The sequence below is a fragment of the Macaca mulatta genome, chromosome 17, assembly GCF_049350105.2.
Source record: "Macaca mulatta isolate MMU2019108-1 chromosome 17, T2T-MMU8v2.0, whole genome shotgun sequence".
NCBI lineage: Eukaryota > Metazoa > Chordata > Mammalia > Primates > Cercopithecidae > Macaca > Macaca mulatta.
Genome location: NC_133422.1, coordinates 39,948,686 through 39,970,428, shown reverse-complemented (window position 1 = coordinate 39,970,428; position 21,743 = coordinate 39,948,686). Strand labels below are relative to the sequence as shown.

The 21,743-nt window shown below is 35.7% G+C and overlaps 1 protein-coding gene across 10 annotated transcripts in view; it reads right to left on the bottom strand.

The window, feature by feature from the left end:
- Positions 1-21,743, bottom strand: part of TDRD3 (tudor domain containing 3) — a 198,876-nt gene that overhangs the window by 93,089 nt on the left and 84,044 nt on the right. For all 10 annotated transcript variants that reach the window (XM_015121152.3, XM_015121154.3, XM_077973771.1 and 7 more), the window contains 3 exons: positions 10,929-11,000; positions 8,830-8,979; positions 514-654 (listed from right to left, as the gene is read on the bottom strand). In XM_015121152.3, the coding sequence (XP_014976638.1) occupies positions 514-654; positions 8,830-8,979; positions 10,929-11,000 (363 nt within the window). The remainder of the gene's footprint in view (positions 1-513; positions 655-8,829; positions 8,980-10,928; positions 11,001-21,743) is intronic.

Sequence of the window (21,743 nt, the reverse complement as noted above, 5' to 3'; positions counted from 1 at the left end):
CAACCTCTAAAGGCAGAGGAAAATGAATTTTTGCCAACATCCTTAGATTTGAGAACACTGCAGCATGCCAGAAGTATGTTTGACTCCACTCATTTACCTTAAAAATTCAAGAATATTTTGCAATTGGTTCCACATAATACATATGCTTGTTTTACAATATTCTTCCCAAAAAGCAGTAGAAAACAAAACAAAATCACTTTGGACAAAATTTGACAAAAAATGTGGGGAAGGTGGGGAAACACAGAAAAATGTATGTTTTCGATGCATCATCTTTTGATGGCTTTTTATCAATCCATTCCAAAATGTATTATTAGTAATTTAAGTGAGATAGAAGTTTTAAGTAAATTATTTTTCAAACATTCCAAATTTTTCATGATTTGTTATCCTTAATGAAAGCCTTCAAGAGTTATAACATCTATCCATAATACATTGCACAAAGCTAGTGGTGGTGGTAAGAAAGAATAAAAGAATCATTTAAAGAAGTAACACTTTAAATTTGTGGTTTAGCCTTACCAGTTCTCTATAGACACCATCATGTTTTCCCTCTGATTTGGTTGACTTTTCTTTCTGTAAAACTTCCCTATTTCGGTTACCAGCAGCATTCATATTGAGATTACTTCTGGCACCACCACCACCTCCTCCAAATGTCTTGGTCTTTAGATAAGAGAAAGATAAAAGAGAGGTATGTAAACGGCATTTAAAAATAGCTCTAAAAACTAAGCTATGACTAAAAACAACTGAAGTAATTAAAAGTTTCTTATGTTTTACATGAAAAAATACAATATTAACTTATTCTTTTTGAATAGCAAACATATCTACTAGTTACAATCTCTTTTATTCACAAATCCAGGCCAGGCAATAAAAATAATTACATGATTTGTGAATAAAAGGGAAGTCATGAAAATGAGTGTACAACTATAGAGAAGAAAATAATACAAGCATTATGAAGATTACTTGTTAAAATGATTTTAGGTAAAATACTTAGACTACTGTCTTGAGAGTTGGGTTCTAAATCCAGCTATCAGGCAAGGTTATCTTTAGAATCGTTAAAATTATGTCCATAATTCAGTATTATGATTGCATAATCTTAGTAAACAAGTTTGAACATTAGATTAAAACTCTCATTACTAATTTATTATTTACATGAATCAGGTAATATGTCATTTCTTCCCAATTACATATAAAAGCTTTTAAGTCTGTATTTCTTATTTGGCCTATCTTTTTTGAATAAACATATGTGACATTAAATTTGAAATTTTGATTTGATATTATTTTTGTTTTTCAAAACTATTAGGAAAAGATTAGGACATAAAGAATGTTGGTTTGGAAAGATACAAATTCATAACTGAAAAGCATCCCCAGTTGTTACCTGTATAGTATGAACATTTCGTTATACAATATTTTTATAATTTTTTTTTGTTTTTTGAGACAGGGTCTCATTCTGTCACCCAGACTGGAGTACAGTGGCACGATCTCAGCTCACCACAACCTCTGCCTCCCAGGCTCAAGTGATTCTCCAGCCTCAGCCTCCTCAGTAGCTGGGATTACAGGCATGTGCCACTACCACCCGGCTAATTTTTGTATTTTTAGTAGAGATGGGGTTTCACCAGGTTGGCCAGGCTGGTCTCAAACTCCTGACCTCAGATGATCCACCCACCTTGCCCTCCCAAACTGCTGAGATTACAGGCATGAGCCACTTCACCCGGCCAATGTTTTTATAGTTCTAATAGATATAATAAAAGAAGATACTAAAACAATTTTTATTAGAGACAATGACCAATATTTTAAAATATGTTTTAAAATGATTACAGTAAGGAAACATCTTAGATATAAATTTATATAACATTAGAAAATTATTTTATACATAATAAAATACAAAGAAGTATACATGAAAATTTTGTTTAAATGTTGGATGAGCACTAATGGATAACATATTAAGTATCTCTATTAGGTAGCTGATAAACTAGAGTATTTACATTTAACTCAAATCAAAATTAAAACCACATCTTCAATCACCAAAGATTCATTACTAGATTCATTAAATTTTTGGTTTATGGAATCCCAGAAAGAAAAAATATTTGAAATGTCTTCATAGTCATTACTTGTATAACTACAAAAATATATTTATTAATGTGATACAAAATTTATTAGACTGGGAGACAAGGTAGCACAGTTAAGCACACTGGCTTTGGAACTAGACAAGGCTGGGACTTATCTTGGCCCAGCCACTATCTTTAGCCTTCAGGCAAGTCACTTAACTTCCACTTTCCACAGAGCCTCAGGTTTTTCGTCTTTAAAACTGGGATTAGAAAACCTATCTCATTGGGATATTGGGAGCATTAAATGACATCATTGATATGAAGTGATTATCTCAGTAGCTGGCACATGGCAAACACTCAATAATAGATGGTATTTACTATTTTGGTTAATATACTGGAAAAAAATTACCTGAAAAGTCTGGAATCTCACCTGCTCCAAATTAAATATATTTCCAAAATTTACAACCCATAATTCCAAAAGTGCTTTTTCCTTTGGTGCCAGTGAAATAGTCCCATCTTCTGGATGCATTTACTTATAATTTTCTTTCCATTTTATGGATTAAGGAATAGGATAAGTAGCATTTTCAGAGTTGCTTTTTACTGCTCTAAAATGGTTAATACTCATTCATATAAAATATCTAGAACCATCACAACCTAAACATTACCCATAAGGTAACTGGTGTTGCCCTTTATGAGCCACACCTTTTTGTTCATATTATATGAATTAGGCATCCATGAGATCATCATGAGTGTGAAACTCAAGTGGGCCTTAATGCTGTCTAGCAATCTTAACATATTTCCCTAGCCCATACATATACCTAATCTTCTAGACCACTATTTTACACATTCTCCTCACTTCTCAAACCTCCTTCTCTCATGTCGCTGTTGACTATGCTTACTTCCTTATTTAAAAAAAAAAAAAAAAAAACTGAAATAATCATTAAAGAACTCACATAGATTTTGACCACATCAACCCACACACTGTTGGTACATGCATGGTTATACTTTATCTTAATCCCGTATGATTTATCATACCACCAACCATATGAATGTTAAGAGGAATGAGGATGGAATAAACAACTTCCTCGATTCTATATTAATTCTAAGTGCTCATCTTATATAACTTTTCAATTGCCTTTGATAAGTTTAACACTTCCTTCTCCATAATCTATTTTCTTCATTCTCTGTTTTTATCCTGTTATTGGTCATGCCTTGGCTGGTTCCACTTCTGCCATCTAGGCTGTAAGTTCAACTTGAAGTGTTACAGGGTTCATTCCTTAGCTTTTTCTGTTCTCTATCAACATTCATTCCTTTGGTGATCTCATTTGGCCTCATAATTTTCAATGCCATCCATATGTCTACAACTCTCAAGTGCATGTATCTATTTTAAAGCTCATTCTTCAATCTTACTGTCTATTAAACATTATGTCTATTACTGCCTATTAAACTACATGCATGTCTGGTAACTACCTCAATATTCACATGTTCAAAATGGAGCACCAAATCTTCCTCCCCTCACATCTGCTCCACTCCAGGCTTCTTCATTTCAAGGCAAGCAACTCCAATGTGCCAATTTCTCTGGGTAAAACCCTTAGATTCATTTTTTTTTTTTTTTTTTTTGAGATGGGGTTTCACTCTTGTTGCCCAGGCTGGAGTGCAATGGCGCAATCTAGGCTCACTGCAAACTCGGCCTCCCGGGTTCAAGTGATTCTCCTGCCTCAGCCTCCTGAGTAGCTGGGATTACAGGCATGCACCACCACGCCCAGCTAATTTTATATTTTTAGTAGAGACAGGGTTCTCCATGTTGGTCAGGCTGGTCTTGAACTCCCGACCTCAGGTGATCCGCCCGCCTCGGCCTCCCAAAGTGCTGCGATTACAGGCGTGAGCCACTGCACCCAGCTAGATTCATTCTTGATACCACATCTTCTCTTGTACCCTGTATCCAATCTCAGTAACCCTAATGGCTCCTCCAAAATTCCAAAATCTGACCACTCTGCACTACCTACACAACTGCTATATTTGTCCAAGCCATCATCATTTTTTTTAAAATCCTAGATTACTTTAATAATTCTCTATTTGTTGGTTTCCAATTTTCCTTCTCTATAACCAAGTCTGAACACAGCAGCTAGAATTACTCTTTTAGAATATAGGTCAGCTGATGTTACTGCTGTGCTCAAAACATTCCAAAGGCTCCCATTTCTCCTTGAATGAAGTATAATGTCTTTACAGTAGTTTACAGGGCCCTACATAAGGAAACCTCCATTATCTCTCTTGACTTTAGCTTCTACTACTTGTCCCTCTGATCTCTCTGCTTCCGCTGGTCACTCTGCTGTTTCTCTGTGCTCCTGCTTTAGAGTCTCTGCCATGGCTTTTCCTTCTGCCTGGAATACTCTTGCTCAGATAACCAAATAGTTAATTATCTTACCTCCTTCATATCTTGGCTCAGCTCTCACTATCTTGAGTCCTAAACAGACTATTATATTTAAAATTGCAATCTGCTTATTTAGTATGTTTATATTACTATGATTGAGATCTTCTAAGTTACATCGATTGAGTCCCACAATTATCACCGGATAACCTCGGGCAAGTCCCAAGTTTGTCTGTTAGTTTTGAGCCTCCATCAATTATCTCACATATAAATTGAGATGTTTTGATGTCTGCTGTAAAAAAAAAAAAAAAACTAAGATGCTTTATTTATCAAATATTTATGGGAAAATATAATATCAATTGTGACAACAAAAAGAAGCACATTACAATAGGTTAACTATGCTCCCATAAATAGACAGCTGTAACTGCATCCAACAAAATCCTTGGTAGAAAAGTTCATTTGAGTTAAATGTGAATCAAAAGAACATCTTTCTATAATCATTTTAAAAATATATATTTTCAATATATTCTGAAACTCCATAATTTTATAAATTTCTGGAAAAAAAATGTTTCATGCAAATTATGTAAAACATATTAGCTTAAAAAATGGTAAAACTGGTTTTTTAAAAGTATGCCTTGGATAGAGGAAAAAATAAAGAGTAGCAATAGTCATGTTTATTGAGAGCTTTGAGCAAGAGTATTATGATTTGTGCCAAGTAGCAGTAGTATTGGCTCTAAATGTTTAAATTCTCACATATGAAGTAGGTACCATTATTATCTGAGTTTCACAGATGAAAAAAATAAAAAACAGGGGATACAAAAAGCTGAATAACCATCCAAAGGTGTCGGCAGGATATGCTTCCAGCCTGTGATTCCAGGGCTTGTGCTTCTGGACCCTACATTAGACTGACAACAGAAAGACATTGCGGGAAGAACAACCAAAATTCAAGAACACTACTACTTACACTTCAAAATTAAATAGGAAAGCAATTATAAGCTAAGCTTCATTCTGTAATGAATTGAATTCTTATTCCTTTTGAATAAAGGAAATAATTTCAATCTCACTGGTTAAGAAATGTCTATCTATGTAGCAACTAATTTATGACCTAAAATTTCTTATCAATCTAAAAGAAATCAGTAAATAACTAGGAAAAACACCTATTACAAATAAGCAAAAAATTCAAAATAATAAAAAGAGAACCTTTGGCTGTCAATAATATAAGAGGAAGGGGTTTGTTGCTTCAGGTTGGTCTGGGCAAAGATTTTTTGGATAAGACCACAAAAACACAGGCACACAAGTAAAAATAGACAAATGAGATTATATCAAACTAAAAAGCTTCTGTGTAGCCAAGAATTCAATCAACAGAGTGAAGAGACAACCTACAGAATGAAAGAAAATAATTGCAAACTATTCATCTGACAAGGGGTTAATATCTAGAATATATAAGGAACATAACAATTCAAAACCAAAACAAAACAAAAAAATACACCCAGCCAGGTGTGGTGGCTCATGCCTGTAATCCCAGCACTTTGGAAGGCCAATGTGAGCAGATCACCTAAGGTCAGGAGTTCGAGCCTAGACTGGCCAACATGGCGAAACCCTGTCTCTACTAAAAATACAAAAAAAAAATTAGCCAGACACAGTGGTGCACACCTGTAGTCCCAGCTACCTGGGACGCTGAGGCTGGAGAATAGCTTGAACTTGGGAGGCAGAGGTTACAGAAAGCCGAGATCACACCACTGTACTCCAGCCTGGACAACAGAGTGAGCCTCTGTCAAAAAAAAAAAAAAAAAAAAAAAAAAGCCAAACAATCCAATTTAAAAATGGACAAATGATTTGAATATCATTTTTCAAAAGACCATAAAAATGGCCAACAAGTATATGAAAAAATGTTCAACATCATTTATCATTGAAATCAGCCCAATAGTCCCATAGACCGTTTTTTTGTATAAACACAAATTGACCCTTCTGATCTTAAAGTCTGAAACTTTCATTTGATTTATCTTTATCTGAGTTCCTTCCTCAGTTGACACTCAGGCCTTTCAAAAAGTATCAAGAACTAAAATTCACCAGACCACCACATCCAGACAATGAGATGCCACACCCCTCATTCATCATAATTGCTTCCTTACCCCTCCTTAGTTCCTATTTTCCTGCACATAGATTTCTTCTCTGCTATATAAACCCCTAATTTTAGCCCATCGGGGGGGATGGATTTGAGACTGATCACCCATCTGTTCAGCTGCAGCACCCAATTAAAGCCTTCTTTCCTGGCAACACTCATTGTCTCAGTGATTGGCTTACTGTGCAGTGAGCAGCAGGATCTAGACTGAACCCTGGGTGTCTCAGTAACATCATCAGGGAGATGCAAATCAAAACAAAATGAGGTATTATCTCAACCCAGTTAAAACTGCTATAATCAAAAGGACAAAAAAAAAAAAAAATACCGGTGAGGATTTAAAGAAACAACTCTTATGTACTGTTGGTGGGAAAGTAAATTAGTGCAGCCATTACAGAAAACAATATGGAGTTTGCTCAAAAAAACTAAAAATAGAACTAGCATATGATTGAGCAATCCCACTACTGGGTATTTATCCAAAGGAAAGGAAAGCAGTAGGTCAAAGAGATAACTCCCATATTTACTGCAGCACTAGTCACAATAGCCAAGTTATGAAATCAACCTGAGTGCCCACTATCAGATGAAGGGATAAAGAAAACGTGTTATAGAGTCATCCTTTGTTATCCATGAGGAATTGGTTCTAGGACTCCCACCACTCTCCCACTCCTAGGAGATTAAAAAAAAAACATGGATGCTCAAGTCCCTTACATAAAATGATATAGTATTTGTATATAACCTATGCACATTCTCTTGTATACTTTATTTTTTTAAATTTTTATTTTTTGAAATGGAGTTTCGCTCTTGTTGCCCAGGCTGGAGCGCAATAGTGCAATCTTGGCTCACTGCAACCTCTGCCTTCTGGGTTCAAGCGATTCTCCTGCCTCCGCCTCTTGAGTAGCTGGGATTACATGCATGCATCAGCATATCCAGCTAATTTTGTAATTTCAGTGGAGACAGGTTTTGCTATGTTGGTCAGGCTGAGGTGATCTACCCACCTCAGCCTCCCAAAGTGCTGGGGTTACAGGCATAAGCCATGGTGCCTGGCCACTCCTATATATTTAAATAATCTCTAGATTACTTATAATTCCTTATATGGTACAAATGTTATATAAGTAGCTGTTATACTATATCCTTAGGAAATAATCACAAGACCAAAAAAAAGTTTGTACACATTCAGTATAGATGCAACCATCCCTTTTCCCCCCACAAATATTTCTGATCCACTGTTGGTTGAATCCATAGTTAGGAACAGCTGAATCCACAGACATGGAGACCTGACTGCCTATACATAATTGATTATTATTCAGTTATAAAAAAGAAAGAAATCCTGCCATTCTCAGCAACATGGATAAGCCTGAAGGACATTACATTAAGTGACATAAGCCAACCACAGAAAGACAAATACTGCATATTCTCACTATGTGAGAGATAAAAAAGTTGTCTCACAGAAGAGCAGCACAGTAACTAGAGGCTGGGAAGGGTGAAGGTTAAGGGAGAGTGGGAGAGGTTGATTAATGGGAATTAAATTACAGTTAGGAGGAATAAGTTCTAGTATTCTATGAAACACTAGGGTGATTATAATTAACAATAATTTATTGTATATTTCAAAATAGCTAGATGCGTTTTGAATGTTCTCAACACAAAGATGGTAAATGTTTGAGGTGATGGATACAGTAATTATCCTGATTTGATCATTACACATTGTACACATGTATCAAAATCCACATGTACCTCATACATATGTGTAATTATTATTTGTCAGTTAAAAGGGAGGATTTGTGTGTATGTAAATACATATATGTAAAGATAAAATTATTTACTATACACTAAATAAAATTAAGTATAAAGACAAAAATGTTAATCCTGACCCAGTGACAGATCAGCTGATTTTTATTCATCTCTCAGAAGTTGCTATTTCTCATAAGTTGCTATTAATAAGGGGAAATTATCTCCAAAAAAGTGGCAACTAGCCCATCTACTAATAGGAAACTAACTGCCAGAATAAAAAGTGGGTTCAGTTGCTACATTGTCTTAAAAAAAGGAAGAAGGAGAAAAGGAAGGTAATTTGCCAGCAAGAGTAACTTATTAGAACTACCATGGAGATCTGGAAACAGAACACATGATAAAATATGTAAGATCCCATAAAGTGGCAGGGCATTCCCACTTATGGAATATGCAAGAAGAATAAGGTTAAGCGTTTGTTGAATTAGTTAGCTTATATGAAAAGACAATAACGATCACAAAAAATCTAAATAGAACAAAATGATAAGAAATAAAAAATGTGTAATGATTTGATTTCTTACTTCTTTGCTCTTTGCAACTTCAGCAATAGCAGCTGTCCTTTGCTTTTCAAATTCATCATTATCATTTGTAGGTTTGATAGGCATTGTAACTTGCAATGTTTTTCTTCGATCAAGTTCTCTGCTATCCACTTGGACATGAGATACACACTTCTGGTAAAACAAGAAAGAACAACTCAACTTAGTAGTTCCAAAAGAGATTCACGTTTTCATTATAAAATACTTCTTCTTCAAAAGTATCTTGTATCTTTTATAATAGCTAAAAGCCTACACAAATAAAATTCTATCCCATGTATTTAAAAGTAAAAGTAGAAAACCAGAAAAGTAACTTTTCAATAAACATAACTAGTAAATAAAATTAAAAGCTATATAAATATGGGGCCATCTAAGCAGGGCACATATTTAAAACATACAATGGGTCAAGAGAGCTAACTTTCATTTTAGGGTAATAAATAATTTTAGATTTCAAACAATCTTGAATAATGCACAATAAGACATAAATTTGGTTTTGCAATTAAGAGCTTGATTTCCATATTATACCACAGTATCCCTCTGTGGATTGGTTAGTACAATTATATTAACATATAAAAGATGTCTCTGCACTTATAAACCACACTCTGAAAACATACCCTCCCCCCACATCAGGCTTCAAAGTTTTTATACTTTTGTCTCATCAAGTAAAAAAAAGGCATCACTGCCTAAAAAGAAGCCCTCGATTCTGATCTCCAGTCCAATCTTACCAGTAAAAATAATATAAAATGAACTTTTTCTCAACTCATTAATAGGGAAAATGAGAAGATCTCAAAGAAATGTATTCCACAAATACAGAAAAATTTCAGTAATATAAACATATCGTGTTGATGCCAATACACAGCCAGCATTACCTATCTTCAACCCATGTACAAGGCTGTAAGATGCTATATAAGAATTTTTTCAGAATGAACTTTATAACCAAATAATATTATTGAAATTATACCCTTTATTATATTCTCTAACCCCCAAGAAGCTGTAAAACACACTTCAAAGTCTTAAGAATAATTAGATCATAAGTCTCTCTGGAAGAGAAATGTTATCACCAAAATGTTTAAGGGTAAATTTTTACAAATATACTATTATTTTCAAATATAAGTTATTAGAATGTTTGCACTGTTTTCCCTATGGGGGGTTTTCATTACACTGTGAGAATATCAACCATCAACATGGATCACACCATAGGACTTCATACTTCCTTTTATCTCGGCTATCTCTTCTTCCAAAATCAGTAAAAAAAAAAATCAATGTTATTTTTAAAATGCTTTAAAATAGGTTTGATGCAAAAATGACTTACTTAAGTTAGAGTAGATCTTACAAAAGGCTTTTAAAGAGGGTAACAGTCAAATGATCTTACTAAATACCAAAATTTAGACACACAGACATACAATAAACCTTATTATGGAAATGCACATCTGTTGCCTACCTGTTAGTTCCATAACTCATTGCTACTCTTAGCCAGACCAGCACTCTTGAAGAAAATTAAAGAGCAAATGCAAGACAGATTACCAATAGCTAAATTTTGATGGCATCATCAGGAGAAGAGCAAGTTGCCACATGAATTATTCTTAGAATTGTCAGGGATAAAGCAAGAGTAGGCTGGAGAAGATTGTTGAGAATCAATTTGATGCTGAAGACAACTGAAGTCACAAGATACTGGTCAGAAGGGGAGCTGCTTCAAAGCAGCACTTTGATGACTCTGTGAGGCTTTATTTTTCTCTCCCCCTCTAATGTTTTTAATGAACAAGTGAGAAATTAAAACATATTTTTGTCTTCTTACTTTTGAATTTCCCTTAAAAAACCCTCTCCCATCCTATTTTAATTAGTTATAAGTTACTCTTCAGATATGGCTCTTAATTGCTTCAGTCTTTGGCTTAACACCTCTTGCAAACATCAACAATATAATTACAGTGAAGGAAAAAAACCTCAAAATTATTAAATTCCTTGAACTTCGTATTTCCAAATAACTCCATAACCTCTTAATAAATAGTTCAGCACATAATGAAACACAGCTTGAATGCTAACAAAAAACACTTTTTCCTAAATTCATCCGCCAACACAAAAGTCATTACCTGTCCAAAAGGCACAAAAGGAGGTGGTCCACCTTCAGTTCCAATATTGCTTCTATTGTGTTTTGATAAGCTCTGTGGAAAAAATCCAGTCACAAAGGAGCAGTTATACATAAAAACTATATTTCCAGCATTTATACTGTAATAGGAATCTACCTATTTGAGTAGATTCTTATAAGAAATAGGAAAAAAAAGGTCTTCCATAAAGTATTTCAAACCACAAAAAAATATATTATTCTTAGCTTCAATAATTAGGCAAAGACTCTTCTCACCTCCCCTTACCAAAACACATATTCACATATAACTTACAGAAATATTTATCAAGCCATTCCCCTAAGGAGAAAACAGTCCTCTTAAGAAGCAAATTCAAAAATAACAAACTTTGGTAACAGAATTCCATTTTAAAGCATAAAGCTATGAGAGACAAATATTACCTGGAAATTATCTTCAAAAATAAATTTTTTAGACAGAAAGTTTATTAGTTAACATAACGGTGATTTCTAACTACTTAAAGAGAACAGATTGTTATAGTATATAATATGGAGGTTCTTTTAATTACACTAAAATTTCCTTAACTTTCCTTATATTATATTTTCCTGTTTCGTTTTGCAAAACAATTCATATTTTGAAAAAGTATTCAACAAATTATTCATTAACTAAAAATAAGCTTCCAAATCCAACTAATTTTAGTTTCCTTTTTTCCTGAAATCTCATAAAGCTAGAGAGATAACAATGTATTATGAAAATGGAAAGAAAATCTTCCAGCAAAAGCAATTTCTCACATGATAAAGTCTTTCTAAAATCCCATAAGGAGTCTTCAGGACTCTCTTCACTTACCTATTCCTCTGATTTATTTTGGTTTTGAGGTATTAATATATACATACATCTGTCTTACTAGTTGTTACTTAATACATCTCAACTTTAAACTTTTTGTGCATTTTAATCATTATCATTACAGAAACCATTATGATTAAAATATGATGTATAATAGCAGGTGACAAAGTTTAAAAAAAAAAAAGACCATGTGCAAATTCAAGCATATTCCAGAGTTCCTGAATCGTGTAAACACTGTATATTTTATAAAGATAATTAAGAGTAATGACAAGCACAACATTCAGTTTATTGAGCAAAGAATAATTTAAACTGTATATGAATGTCACATTTCTTTAAAGCCTATATTTAAGATACTAACCTAATTTTTAAAAACGACAAATGCATAAAATTATCAAGAGGCCCTTTCCTTAATTTAAATATTAAACAAAGACTATCCAAACAGCTATAAATCATTTCAACTTACACTATCATTTCCTTTAAAAGTTCACGAATTGCAAATAATACCATAGCTCAATAACATTATATAATTAAAAATATATTACAGGATCTGATAAAAGTACATGAGCAATCCTCACTCTCTCTTTAAAAACAAATAACAATCTTGATGATATGTAAGAAACAACTGTTTTAAGACACAGGATAACAGATAATGCAAGACTATTATCCCTGAGAGAAGGTGAAAAAAAAAATAGGTGAGCTATGGCTTTCTGCTTGTAACCATGATATAGACAGGGATCATAGAGAGCTGAGTGAGAATATCAGTCTCACAATTCAAGCAGGCTGATGCAACTGGAAGTTGTGGGGCTGTTTCAGAAAGAAAAACCTGCATAGAAAAGAAGCTCCAGAAACCCTCATAGTAGTTCCCTTGAGTCACTGCGGAGAACAAGGCTGAGCAAAAAAGAGAGTTGTAAGCTGAACAATTCCCAGAACTCATAAAGGGTATACAGACAATCCAGCCAGCTCAGACCATGCAGACTAAAAATTCTTTGGACATTCATTCAGGACAAGTAGTAGAAATCCAGAGGGCTAAAACATATTTGGAACAAAGGCTATGCTAGATACTCCTTTCAAAGCTTGAATACATGTCTTGAAGGGGTCAAACTGATCAAAAGTAAATTAACTGTTGACCAAAGCTAAGTCTTATACTCATTAAAGGAAAATAGCAAAATCCAGGCTCTCAACAACTACCAACATCACAATGTCCAGAATCTAAGCAAAAACTATAAGGCATGTCAAGACAGAAAAATGTGACCATAACCATCTGAAAATTTAGACAAGAGAAACAGGGCCATAGATGACAAAGATGACAAACTAGCAAACAGAGTGTTAAACAGCTATTAAAACTATGTGTAAGTATTTAAAAGAACACATAAATTCAACTAGAAAAGAAAAATACAAAAAAAGAAGAACCAAATGGAACTTCTATAAAAGAAAAACACCACCAACAATGAAAACCTCATTGGATGGGCTTAAGAGTAAATAAAATAAGACAGAAGAAAAGATCAGTGAATTTAAAGGTATAGTAATGGAATCTACCAAAAAGAGGCCAGGGGAAAAAAATGAATAGATCTTCAGTGACTGGTCAGAAAATTACCAGCAGTCTAATGTATGTGTAATTGAAGATATAATACAAAAAAAAAAAAAAAAAAAAAAAAACCTGGAGTAGAAAGACGGAAGAGAAAAAATACATACGAAGAAATAATGGCCAAATCACATTTTTCTAAATGTGATGAAAACAATAAACTCATAGATCTAAAAAGTTCACTGAAAACTAAACAGGATAAAACACACACCAACCATGTTAGGTACATCATAATTTAAAAATCGAATTGTTGAAATCAGTAATAAAGAAAACACTCTAAGAGTCCTTGCCTGGCCATGCATGCAAGTAGTGCAGCTCCCACTGCCCCACCAGAGCACTTCTGCTGACAGCCTCCTGCCAGAATTTGTTTGCCTGTGACCTCGCTGCCACCCCTTCAGAAAACTTCCCACCTGCTGAGTCCCTGCCACCCTCTCAGAATGCCCCCATCCTGTGGTGCCCCTCACCAGAGCTGTCCACCCAAGGCAACCCAACTACCAATACCAGAGTGCTTCCCACCAGAGTGTACCCCCTTCCCATATGGCCCCCTGCCTGCAGTGCCCCTTACTGGGGCACTTCCCACCAAAAGCGCCCCAGTTGTCACCACAGGAGCATTTCCTGCATGTGGCCCCCTTGCTTGCAGCACTCCGCATCATGTTGGCTATAACACCCCCTGCCTGTGGGGCCCTCCTCACTGGAGCACTCCCACTTGCAGCACCCTACACCCATGGCATTCCCCTGTGAGAACACCCCCAAACTGAGGTAAATAATAATTGAGAAAATGAACAAAACTTCTAAGAAATATGTGGTTATGTAAAGAGACCAAATGTACAACTCTGACATTCCAGAAAGAGAAGAAGAGAGAACAATCAACTTGGAAAAATATTTGAGGATACAGTCCACAGAACTTTTCCAAACCTCACTAGACAGGTCAACATGCAAACTGAAGAAATTCAAAGAACCTCTGTGACATACTATGCAAAAGAAAAAAATCACAAAGGCAGCTAGAGAAAAGGGGCACTTACAAAAAGAATCCCATTCAGCTAAGAGCACACCTTTCAGCTTAAACCTCACAAGCCAGAAGACAATAGGGCCTATTTTCAATATCCTTAAAGAAAAGAAATTCCAACCCAGAATTTCCTTTGCTTCATAAGCAAAGGAAAAATGAAGTCCTTTTCAGACATGCAAATGCTAAGGGGATTTATTACTACCAGACCTGCCTTATAAGAGCTCCTAAAGGGAGTGCTAAACATGGAAATGAAGAAATGATACCTGTCATCACAAAGCACACTTAAACACATATTCCACTGACACTATAAACTATGCAATCACGTCTACATAACAACCACCTAACAATATGATGACAAAATCAAACCCTAACATATCAATATTGACCCTGAATGTAAAATGGTTAAATGACACACTTAAAAGGAATAGGGTGGCAAGTTGGATAAAGAAGCAAGACTCAACTGTTTGCTGTCTACAAGGGACCCATCTCACAAGTAATGACACCCAGAGGCTCAAAGTAGAGATAGAGAAACATCTTCCAGGCAAACACAAAACAAAAAAGAGCAGGGGTCGCTATTCTTCTGTCAACTAAAACAGACTTTAAACCAACAACAATTAAGAAGCACAAGGAAAGGCATGACATACATAATAATAAAGAATTCAACTCAACAAGAAGACTTAGCTATCCTAAATATGTACATACCCAACACTGGAGCACCCAGATTTATAAAATAAGTTCTTCTTGACCTATGAAAAGACTTAGACAAACACGATAATAGTGAGACACTTCAACACCCCACTGAAAGCATTAGACAAATCATCAAGGCAGAAACATAACACAAAAATTCTGGACTGAAACTCAACACCCAATCAATTGGACCTAATAAACATATGCAGAATCCTCTGCCCAACAACCACAGAATATACATTCTTCTCATCTGCACACAGAACATAGTCTAAGATTGACCACATGCTTGGCCATAGAGCAAGTCTCAATTAATTCAAAAAAATCAAAATCATACCAAGCACACATTTGGACCACAGTGCAGTAAAAACAGAAATCAATAGCAAGATCTCTCAAAACCACACAATTACATGGAAATTTTAAAACTTACTCCTGAATAACTTCTGGGTGAACAATGAAATCAAGGCAGAAATCAAAAAATTATTTGAAATTAATGAAAAGAGAGACATAACATAAATCTTTTAGATGCTGCTAACACAGTGATAAGAGGAAAGTTTTTAGTGCTAACCATCTACATCAAGAAGTTCGAAAGTTCTCAAATTGGCTGGGTGTGGTGGCTCATGCCTGTAATCCCAGCTCCTTGAGAGGCCAAGGAGGTCAGATCCCTTGAGGTCAGGAGTTCAAGACCAGCCTGGCCAAGATGGTGATACCCTGTCTCTACTAAAAATACAAAAAAAATCAGCTGGGCATGGTGGTGCATGCCTGTAGTTCCAGCTACTCAGGAGGCTGAGGCAGGAGAATTGCTTGAACCCCAGAAGCAGAGGTTGCAATGAGCCAAGACTGCACCCTAGCCTAGATGAGAGAGTGAGACTCCATCTCAAAAAAAAAAAAAAAAAAAGTTATCAAATTAACAATCTAACATTGCACCTAGAATAACAAGAATAAAAAGAACAAACTAACCCTGAAGCTAGCAGAGGAAAAGAAATAACTAAAATCAGAGAACTAAGTGAAATTGAGATGCCAAAATCCAAATAGAAGATCAATGGAACCAAAAGATGGTTCTTTGAAAGAATAAACAAGATTGATAGACTGTGGACCAGGCACGGTAGCTCATGCCTGTAATCTCAACACTTTGGGAAGACAAGGTGGGCAGATCACTTCTGGTCAGGAATTTGAGACCACTCTGGCCAACATGGTGAAACTCTGTCTCTACTAAAAATGCCAAAATTAGCCACATGTGGTGGCCTAGGCTTGCAATCCCAGCTACTTAGGAGGCTGAGGCACGAGAATTGCTTGAACTCTGGAGGTGAAGGCTGCAGTGAGCCGAGACTGCATAACTGCACTACTCCAGCCTGAGAGACACAGCGAGACTCTGTTTCAAAAAAGAAAAAAAAAAAAAAAAAGGTTGATAGACTGCTAGCTAGATTAACAAAAAAGAGAGAAGATCCAAATTGGCACAATCAGAAATCACAAATATGATATTACAACCAATCCCACAGAAATACAAAAGATTCTCAGAAACAACTATGAACATCTCTATGCATACAAATTAGAAAATCTAGAGGAAATGGATACATTCCTAGAAGCAGTCTCCAAAGACTGAACCAGGAAGGGAGTGAAATAAAAAGTTTTGAAACTGAATCATTAATTAAAAAAAAAAAAAAACCTCTTAACCAAAAAACATTCTAGACCAGATATATTCACAGCCAAATTCTATAAGACATATGAAGAAGAACTGGTAGCAATCCTACCAAAACTGTTCCATAAATATCAAGGAGGAGGAAATTCTCCCTACTTCTTTGTACAAAGACCAGCATCATCTTGATGTCAAAATCTGGCAATGATGCAACAACAACAAAAAAACTTCAGGCCAATATTCCTGATGCACATAGATGAGAAAATCTTCAACAAAATACTAGCAAACTAATCCAGCAGCACATCAAAAAGTTAATTCAGTATAATCAACTGGTCTTTATCCCTGGGACACAATGTTGGTTTAACATATGCAAATCAATACATGTGATTCACCACATAAACAGAATTAACAACAAAACCACATAATCATCTCAATAGATGAAGAAAAGGCCTTCAATAAAATTCAACATTCCTTCATGTTAAAAACTCTCCACAAACTAGGTATCTAAGGAACATACCTCAAAAAAAGAGCCACTGTGCTGGGCAGAGTGACTCAGGGCTGTAATCACAGCACTTTGGGAGGCCAAACAAGGAGGATTGCTTCAGACTAGGAAGTTCGAGACCAGCTTGCGCAACAGAGATCTCATCTGATCTCATCAGAATTTAAAAATTAGCCAGAGTTGGTGGTGTGCACCTGTAGTGTCAGCTACTCAGGAGACTGAAGCAGGAGGATCCCTTGAACGCAGGAGTTCAAGGTTGTATTCAACTATGATTGTGCCATTGTGCTCCAGCCTGTGTGACAGAGTAAGATTGTCTCAAAAACAATAATAATAATAATAATACTAAGAGACATCTATAACAAACCTATAGCCAACATCATACTCAACAGGCAAAAGCTGAAGCATTCTCCTTGATAATTGGAACAAGACAACGATGCCCACTTTCACTACTTCTATTCAACATAGTACTAGAAGTCTTTGCCAGAGGAATTATGCAAGAGAAAGAAACATATGACATCCAAATTAAAAAAAAAAAAAGTCAAACTATCCCTCTTTGCTGATGATATCATTCTACATCGAGAAAACCCCACAGACTCCACCAGAAGGCTTCTAGAACCAATAAACAAATTCAGTAAAGTTTCAGCGTACAAAATCAATGTATAAAAATCAGTTGCATTTCTATATGCCAATAGCACCCAGACGCAAATCAAGAATGCAAACCCATTTACAATGGCCACAAAAAGAATAAAATACCTAGGAATACAGCTTAACAAGGAGGCGAATGCTTTCTACAATGAGAATTACAAAACACTGCTCAAAGAAATCAGAGACAACACAAACAAATGGAAACATCCATGCCCACAGATAGCAAGAACCAATATCATTAAAATGGTCACACTATCCAAAGCAATTTAGAGGTTCAACACTATTCCTATCAAACTATCAATGTTATTCTTCACAGAATTAGAAAAAAAACTATTCTAAAATTCATATGGAACCAAAAATGAGCCCATATCACCAATACAATCCTAAGCAAAAACAAAAAAAACAAAAAAAAAAAACAAAGCTGCCCAACTTCAAACTGTACTACAAGGCTACTATAACCAAAACAGAATGGCACTGATACAAAAATAGTCACACATAACAATGAGTACTGGGTACAAAAACAGACTCATGGACAAATGGAACAGGATAAAGAACCTACAAATAAAGTGACACAACTACAAACACCTGATCTTTGACACACTTAACAATAACAAACAATGAGGAAAGGACTTCCTAATCAATAAATGATGCTGGTATAACTAGCTAACCAATATGCAGAAGATTGAAACTGGACCCCCTCCAGTCATCATATGCAAACATTAACTCAAGAAGAATTAAAGACTTTAATGTAACATCTAGAACAATAAAAACCCTAGAAGAAAACCTAGGAAATACCCTTTTTGAGACTAGCCTTGGCAAAGAATTTATGACCAAGTCCTCAAGAGCAACTGTAACAAAAAACAAAAGTAACAAGTGGGACCCAATTAAACTAAAGAGCTTGTGCACAGCAAAAGAAACTATAAACAGGGTACACAGACAACCTACAGAATGGGAAAAAATATTTGTCAACTGTACATCCAACAAAGGTCTACTATCCAGAATCTATAAGGAATTTAAACAAATCAACAAGCAAAAAATAAATAACCTCATTAAAGAACAGGCAAATGACATGAACAAACATTTCTCAAAAGAAGACATACAAATGGTCAACAAATATATGAAAAAAATGCTAATTATCACTAAAAATTAGAGAAATGCAAATCAAAACCACATTTTGATACCATCTCATAACAGAATGGCTATCATTAAAAAGTCAAAAAACAACCACTGCTGGCAAGGTTGCAGAGAAAATAAAATACATATACACTGTTGGTGGGAATGTAAACTAGTCCAGCCACTGTGGAGAACAGTTTGGAGATTCTTCAAAGAACTAAGAGTTGAACTACTATTACTGCACATAGACACATGCGCTCATTTGTTCACTGCAGCACTATTCACAACAGCAAAGACATGGAATCAACAAAGAGGTCCAACAACACAGAACTGGATACAGAAAATGTGGTAGATATACATGATGGTATACTACACAGCCATAAAAAGAATGAAATAATGTCCTCTGCAGCAATGTGGATGCATCTGGAGGCCATCATTCTAAGCAAACTAGGGCAGGCACAGAAAACCAAATAGCACATGTTCTCACTTATAAATGGGAGCTAAACACTGACTACACATGGACACAAAGATGGGAACAAGAGACACTGGGGACTGCTTAAGGGAGAAGGGTGGGAGGAGGAAATAAGTTGGAAGGCAACCTATAGGGTACTATGCTCATTACTTGGGTGATGGGGTCTTTCATACACCAAGCCTCAGTGACACACAATTTACCCATGTAAGAAGCCTGCACATGCACCTCCTTAACCTAAAATAAAAATAGGAAAAAAAAAAAAAGGAAAAGGCTTAAAAGTAGATAGAGAAAAGATACATGACATAAAAAAGATTACTATAGACTATAGATAGTATAGCAGGTAATTGACAAAGAAATGATGTCCTTAAAACACTTAATAAAAAATTTAAAAATCTTTCAATGTAGAAACATACATTCAGAGAAAATATCCTTAAAAAGTTAAAAAAAAAAAAAAATTCTGACAACCCAAAACTAAAACACTTTATCATCAGCTAATCTGAATTAAAAGACACACCATGCAGGAATTTGATCTTTACCAAAGAAAAGAGAGAGAGACAGAAACGGTAAATGTGTAGAAAGACAAAAATATCTTTAAAAATGTTTTTCATTGTTTTAAAAAACCCTTTAAGAGAAAAACAAAATAAACCATGTGTTGTGACCCTTGTAACGAATGTAAAGTATATGACAAAACCAGCATAAACTGGGTACATGAAAGCATAAAATTGTATGGGTCTTAAAATATGCATAAAGTGGTATATATTATTGAAGGTAGAAAGAAAGAAGTTAAAGGTACACATCTTAAACCTTACAGCAACCACTTAAAAACAAAAACACAGTCATATAGTGCAGGGTCCAGCCCTACAGGGTCTGTTGGTTTTTTCTCCTCATGTGCAGAGATAAGAGATTGCAGAAATAAAGACACAAGACAAAGAGATAGACGAAAAGACAGCTGGGCCCAGAGGACCACTACCACCAAGGCACACAGACTGGTAGTGGCCCCAAATGCCTAGCTGCACTGTTATTTATTGGATACAAGACAAGGGGGCAGGGTAAGGAGTGTGAGCCATCTCCAATGATAGGTAAGGTCACGCAAGTCATGTGTCCACCAGACAGGGGGCCCTTCCCTGTTTGGCAGCCAAGGCAGAGACAGAGAGAGGACAGCTTACACCATTATTTATTCTATGCATTTCAAAGACTTCTAGTACTTTCACTAATTCTGCTACTGTTATCTAAAAGGCAGAGCCAGGTGTACAGGGTGGAACATGAAAGCGGACCAGGAGCGTGACCACTGAAGCACAGCATCACAGGGAGACGGTCAGGCCTCCGGATGACTGAGGACAGGCCTGACATTAGTCAGGCCTTCCACAAGAGGTGGTAGAGTCGAGTCTTCTCTAACTCCCCCAGGGAAAGGGAAACTCCCTTTCCTGGTCTGTTAAGTAATGGGGTGCCTTCCCCAGGCACTGAGGCTACTGCTAGACCAAGGTCCACTAGGTAACGGTGCCTTCGCAGGCACTGGCGTTACTGCTAGACCAGGGAGCCCTCTAGTGGCCCTGTCCAGGCATAACAGAGGGCTCACACTCGTCTTCTGGTCACTTCTCACTGTGTCCCTTCAGCTCCTATCTCTCTGTATGGCCTGGTTTTTCCTAGGTTACAATTATAAAACAAAAATTATTATAATACTGGAATAAAGAGTAATACTACCAATAATTAATGATATTCATATATAATCATATCTGCAATCTATTTCTAGTATAACTATTCTTATTCTATAGATTTTCTTTATTATATTGGAACAGCTTGTGGCCTCGGTCTCTTGCCTTGGCACCTGGGTGGGTCGCCACCCACAATATAGCTGATAAGCTAATAATGCAGATAACAGAATCATTTAAAAATGCAATTCATTTAAAAGGAAGTGCTATGATTTGAATGTCCCTCCAAAACTTATGTTGAAATGTAATTGCCATTGTAACAGTGTTAAGAGGTGGGACTTTCAAAGGGTGATTAGATTATGAGTATTTTTCCCTCATGAATAGATTAATGCTGTTATCACAGGAATGGGTTAGTTATCTTGGGAGTGGGATCCTGAAGAAAGATGAAGTTTATCTCCCAGCCTCTCTCTATCTCACATGCTTACTTGCTCTTCCACCATGTTATGATGCAGCAGGAAGGCCCTAGTTAGATACCAAAGCCATGTTATTGTACTTCTGAGCCTCTGGAACTGTGAGAAATAAATTTCTTCTCTTCATAATTACCCAGTCTGTGGTATTCTGTTATAGCAGCAGAAAATGGAGTAAAACAGGAAAGAAAAAGCAAAACAACAACAAAAGAAATAGCAAGATAGTAGAAT